This window comes from Triticum aestivum, chromosome 5B (assembly GCF_018294505.1).
Source record: "Triticum aestivum cultivar Chinese Spring chromosome 5B, IWGSC CS RefSeq v2.1, whole genome shotgun sequence".
Classification (NCBI taxonomy): Eukaryota; Viridiplantae; Streptophyta; class Magnoliopsida; order Poales; family Poaceae; genus Triticum; species Triticum aestivum.
In genome coordinates this window covers 437,760,325-437,765,992 of record NC_057807.1, presented here as the reverse complement: position 1 = coordinate 437,765,992, position 5,668 = coordinate 437,760,325, and the positions used below count along the sequence as shown (strand labels likewise).

General features: G+C 43.2%; 1 protein-coding gene across 1 annotated transcript; it reads left to right on the top strand.

The window, feature by feature from the left end:
* The first annotated feature begins 1,496 nt into the window (after positions 1 to 1,496).
* Positions 1,497 to 4,808, top strand: LOC123116341 (uncharacterized). The gene is made up of 10 exons (XM_044537304.1): positions 1,497 to 1,736; positions 1,841 to 1,885; positions 2,082 to 2,147; positions 2,275 to 2,466; positions 2,559 to 2,721; positions 2,831 to 3,044; positions 3,487 to 3,641; positions 3,728 to 3,787; positions 3,884 to 3,955; positions 4,611 to 4,808. The coding sequence occupies exons 1-10, from the start codon at positions 1,585 to 1,587 to the stop codon at positions 4,647 to 4,649; spliced, it is 1,158 nt and encodes a 385-aa protein (XP_044393239.1). The 5' UTR covers positions 1,497 to 1,584; the 3' UTR covers positions 4,650 to 4,808.
* Positions 4,809 to 5,668: the final 860 nt, after the last annotated feature.

Here is a 5,668-nt window from a genome sequence, read left to right as displayed (position 1 = left end):
TAAAAATCCTAATTGATATGAATTTTCTAAAACAGTAGAGCAGGTGTTGGCCGAAGAGTCCCTCTTTGGCCAACGGTTGGCCGAAAAGTCCCTCTTCGGCCAACGGTAGGCCGAAAAGTCCCTCTTCGGCCAACAGGAGGCCGACAGGGTGTTACTTTTGATTTTTCTGCATTAGGGTGTATAGTTTTCGAATTTGCTATAAAAATCATCATAGTTTAAAAAAAATCCATTCATTGATCAAATAATTGTCGTCTAAGGGTTCACTGATTTCGAATTTTTCTGCAACAGGAGTTAGAGAAAGGCACACCTTGCACTTACCCTGAGTGCCAAAGAAAGGGTTCACTGAAAGTATCAACTTTATTTAATGTGAGGTAGTGACAAGCTTTAGAGTTCAAGCTTTTAGTTAAGTGCTTTTATGCATATAATCTTAATATAATTCATGATTGCAAATAATGGGAAGCACACAGTGGTATACACATTGTATGCATTGTGAAAGAAAATATTTTTGTAATCGTGCTTGTGTTTAACAAGAATTGGTAGAAACAATTATGTTTTAGTTTTAATGAATGAATATATAATATACCTTATGTATAAACTAAGTCATATTGTCACACTATCATTTTCTTTTCTTTTGTTTTTTTTGTTCATCTTTTTTCTTCCGTTGCAACGCACGGGCCATTTTGCTAGTATATATAGGAATCATAAAAGATTTTTGTTTTTCCGTGAGCTCAAGATGGAAAGACTAATAGGTGCATGTGCACACGCCCAATGTATACACGCACACCCAGAGTTATCTTGCGGTGAAGCTGAACCGAATCTTGAGAAGTAGCTAGCCGATGGATCTGCACATGTGGCAGATGCTGCAGGTTTCTTCGCCGACTCTGCGGAGCGCCTCGCAGCAGTCCTTGGTGATGTGCACGTCGCCGTAGAGGAGAGCCTGGAGGACCTGCGCCGCGCACTTTCGCGGCGTCTCCGTCACAGATTTGTAGCAGTCGGCTTTCTGTTTTGGAGCTGGGACAGGCCACGGCTGTGGATAGACAACAGTGACGGACGAGGCGACTGCAAGGACGAGGCACATGAAGAGGGAGAAGAGCCAGCCGCTGGCCCTGGCCATGGTGGTCTGGTGTCTGTTGATCGACTAGCCACGTGCGGCGATGGGAATGGACGGACGCTGTGATGTTACTGTGCCGTGGTGTCATTACTAGTTGTCGCTATTTATAGAGAGGGAGACGGCGTTTGCATTGATCGCTGTCATGTTAATTCGCGGCTGTAAATACGGAGAATTCAGCATGCAACGTTTATTACCGGCATTGATTTTTGAACCGTTATTACCGGCATTGATTTGGTTGTTGACGCGGTGAAGGTATAGTAGCGCCGGTTAACAACCCAGCTAATTAAGCCGGTTTGTCTAAAAAACGATTTCTTTCCTTCTCTATGCATCCCTCGTTTAACCCAGGCCAGGCCGGGCCGGCTCATTCGGGCAGGTTTGTATTAGTTTCGCCGAGCGGGCGTTGCCTCCCCACCCACCCACCACCACGAGAAAGCAACCCTAAATCACCGTATTCCTCCCCGCCGGTCAGTCCCATGACCACCTCGTCTTCTTCCTGCACGCCGCTCGGCGAATCGTCTTCCTCCCCGCCGGTCAGTCCTATGGCCACCTCGCCTTCTTCCTCCACGCCGGTCGGCGAATCATCTTCCTCCCCGCCGGTCAAGTTAGTCGCCATGAAAGAAAATACGTGGGTTTCAGTCCACATCACGCCATGAAATATCTTTGGTTATTCGTCTCCCAAGGTTTTAAAAATTGTTATACCACTCATCAGGCTTGCTTGTTTCGCTTCAGGTGTCAGCCGGTGGATCAGGTCGGAGGCAGATTATCTGCACTTGTGTATGCCCTACCTCTCGTTTGGTGGCCTGTTCTTACTTATACGAGTACAATCTAAACGTAGATATAGAAGTGCATTTCAGTTGGCTTTACGCCTCCCTGGATTGCAAATCGCCGTTCAACTTGGCCGTGTCACCATGTTCAATCTCCTGAGATATACACAAATAGTTCTTATGCACTCATCTAGCTTGTTTCTCAGTTTCAGGGATTTGCCTGGTGAGCAAAAGTCATCTTCCGATCTGTCTGACGCTTCGGAGTCCGATGAGTATGAAAAAAAAGCTTTTGCTCTTTCGTTTTCTGTTTCTCCATCTGGTTGAAATCCCATGTGTTTATATCTTCTAGCATAGCGTGTCATCGTTCTTCTACTCATTGACCGAACCTACCCACTGCAGGGGTTCAGAGATTTATGACACAGACCATGTTTTGGCCTGGAGAGATCGCGGTTTGCCTACACCAGTTTATGTCAGAATGGATAGTTCAGGAGTTTTTTACACATATCCTACTCTGGGTGATAAGCCGTTGCAGAGCCTTGAAGAAGTTGCAAGTGCTGTTGATTCCTATGCTAATCCCAATAGCAATGTCATGTAATGTTCTGATCTCTCTCAAAAGAAAATCGTTTACCTTCTCTGAACAACGAACGAACATCTATTAATCATAGGCTCTGATCTGAAATTAGGTCTGATAAGATGCTTTCAGAGAAGGAACGTGCTGTACGTGAACGTCTTTACTTTCCAGATGGCACCCCGAAGGTCTACACAAGGGCTCAAGTAGTGAAGAGGGAACGTGACAAAGTTCGGAGACTGGTTGAAGCTTTACTGGACAAGCGGAATGACGCTGAGGTTCATTCTCTGCTCGCCTTCACTCTGTCCCACTACCAGGCTTGTGTTGTATTTTATTGTTACTGCTTTGTGCATGCAACATTACTGATCCAATCAATGCTTATTCTAGGATCGTGTGGATGAACTCGAAGAAATTGTTCATTGGCAATCAATCTGCAAAGGTGTCGAATGGTACTATCATCTCAATATCACTGTGAAGACCAAAGGAGCTGCCGATGATGCGGGCAGCACCAGTCTATTCTTCGTTGAAGTCGCATGTGATTCGAATGATATCACAGGATATTATATCAACACTTTCTCCAGGGTCGACACTGACGGCCAGGGTAGTTTACACTCTTATCTCAAATTATGCATTTTTGCAATACTGGTTGAATTTATCTGTTAGATATAGATCAGAACGATACACTAGGATGTTTTCTCTGCATTTTCTGTGGTGTTAACGCTGACGGCAAGGATAATTTACACTCGTATCTCAAATTAAACATTTTGGTACAGTGTTTGAAGTTAGCTTATATATGTATAAAATTGCAAATGTGTTTCTGGTTTATTGTGGAGCCCTTACTGTTGACCTGTTTGCCTGCCCATTGTGCCATCTTATACCATACATAGCTTTATGTCTGTAATATCACAATCCAACTGGTTCACGCACAGCCATTTGTAGGTGCTGCAATCATGCATTTTTGGCACTTATTCAGCTATTCTCGTTGTATCTGAGCCAGACTAGTCATCTGACACTTAAATGACAAATTCCATACCTGTCTTTAGATCGTGGAGCTACCTGCAATGGCTGTATAAACAATGAAAGTGATGGTATGAAGCACCCGCGTGCTGCTTCATTCAAAGGCGGCCACATGAACATCGGTTTCCCACTTGGTTTTGGTCCCTGTAATGAGAAGCAGTGGGTCGACTCCCGTCACAGTGTATGGTGATTTATGTACTGGCTAGCGTTTTAATATCTTCAATGTGCTGCGCCAATGTTAACTATGTGTCTTATCCTCGGTTGCAGGAAGCTCAGTATGAAGAAATGCTAAAAAAAGAGGAGGAAAGGATAAGAGACCATTTTGAGGTAATTTCATAATTGTGTGGTAAATAACCATTTTGTGGCAACTTGATTTTGAACCACTGGACTAATTATTTCTTTTGTGTTTATCATGTTCTGAAGTTCATTGAAAATGCTGAACATCTGCGCCGCAAACATCTTAGTTATCGATGGGAATATCAAATAAATCTCCAGGTTCGAGTCCCAATCTCCTTCAATGTGTTAGTAGTTGTGTGTCTGTCAAGTTTTTTGTCCCATTCCCACGTGAATTTTTAGATGTTTAGAGGAAGAATCCTGAAAGCTCCTGGATGTTGGTAGTGTTACCAAACTGTTTTTTAAGTTCCGAGCCTGTTTTGTGGCGACCTGCTTGTGAGAAGAATACGGCACTTGCCTCTGAACTGCTCAGTAGTTTGCTTGGGTTTGTATCCACCCTGAAACTTGATTGTTCTGAGGTCACTAAATCTGTTTGGTGTCCATTATTGGTGTTTGAAACTGGTCTGCTATCTGTTTTCCTTTGCTCTTTTAGTTGTGCCATGTACAAGATTAGTTGTGCCTTTGCATGTTTTTGTTTAGATGACTCCATATACTCGTTGACTGCTGAGAAAAGTAGTGTTGCTGATGTGATTTTGAAAATTGAACTACTGTGCAATCACGGTCCATTGTACTATCTATATTGTCACTATATATTTCGCCACCAGCCACCTTTTTGAATGTCAGCCGTCTGCAGTTCTCTAGCTCTGTTGTCTTTTGGAGGCACTGCCTGTATCTGTATGCGACATGGCCGTGAACTCATCTTGTATTCAAATTTTTGTGTTTTTGACACTGTTCTTTCATTACTGCTATCTTACAGTCAGATGAAGAAATTGCCTCTGATTCAGATGAAGAGTGAAGATGTCCCTGCCTATTATATCACCTGTTTTCATTTATCAGTAGATTGAACTCAGTGGAGCTTTCGAGTATTTGAACCTGTTACCAAGTTAAACACTCGACTTAATGACGTTTGTGTGTAATGTCATATGTGAACAAGGCTGGAAGGCTTGTCCAATTTCTTTTGTGTTCTTTATTTACCCTGTCTGGAATAGTAGCTTATTTGCATACCACAGGCTGTTCAAGCATCGAGACGAAACCCAATCTGCTGGCAGCACGTCCTTAGCTTCGGCCCTGTTCGCATAGACTGCCACGTCTCTCGTGCCCCCCCTCGCTGTGCTCTGGCTATCCTCGGCAGGGCTGCAGTGCCGTTGCACCATTGGGTGATACTAGCATTGTGCCTAGGTGGCGTGCACAGAGTTTGTTACGCAGGTATCAACTTTCCTAGGTGTAGGATTATTGCAGTAAAAAGCCTTCATAGACTAGTTATTGCTTTTCTTTATCTGAAACACCATGCATTCCATTAGCTAGTGCCTGCTCCAACATTGGCACTGGCAGCCACAACACCCATTACATCCGAAGGTAGGCCAATTAGCTAGACATGTTGGCTCTCGACCATATCCCGTGAACCAAGACTAGCCAGAATATGAGCTGGTGTCACATCCCTAGTTCTGCCATACCTAGTGCTAGCATATGGTGTTGCATCATGTTTACTTTTCACAGAAAGTTGAAATGGAGATGACAGAACCCCCAGCACCACTTAATCCAACTAGGGTTACTAAAATACTTTTTCAATGAACCTGAAGTGCCCTTCAAAAATGTTCATCATCTTTGCCTTGGTCTAAAACCTCTGACAAAAATGGTGCACACTTTTTTAGAACAACTTGGGTCACTGGATTAAATCATATGTTATTTGCATTTGAACATTTAAATGCTATTAAATATTTTAAATGTCCAAATAGTCATAAACTAAAATGTTTACTGTAGGATATATTCCCAACAGTGATCATGAGTAGTTGCACGATTTTTGGAACTGTCTAA

Bases quoted from the DNA above. Each gene is read 5' to 3' on its own strand.
- LOC123116341 (XM_044537304.1), top strand. From the start codon at position 1,585: ATGACCACCTCGTCTTCTTCCTGCACGCCGCTCGGCGAATCGTCTTCC. The intron at 3,045-3,486 runs GTAGTTTACACT...ACCTGTCTTTAG, and splicing joins GGTCGACACTGACGGCCAGG to ATCGTGGAGCTACCTGCAAT. The intron at 3,956-4,610 runs GTTCGAGTCCCA...GCTATCTTACAG, and splicing joins AATATCAAATAAATCTCCAG to TCAGATGAAGAAATTGCCTC.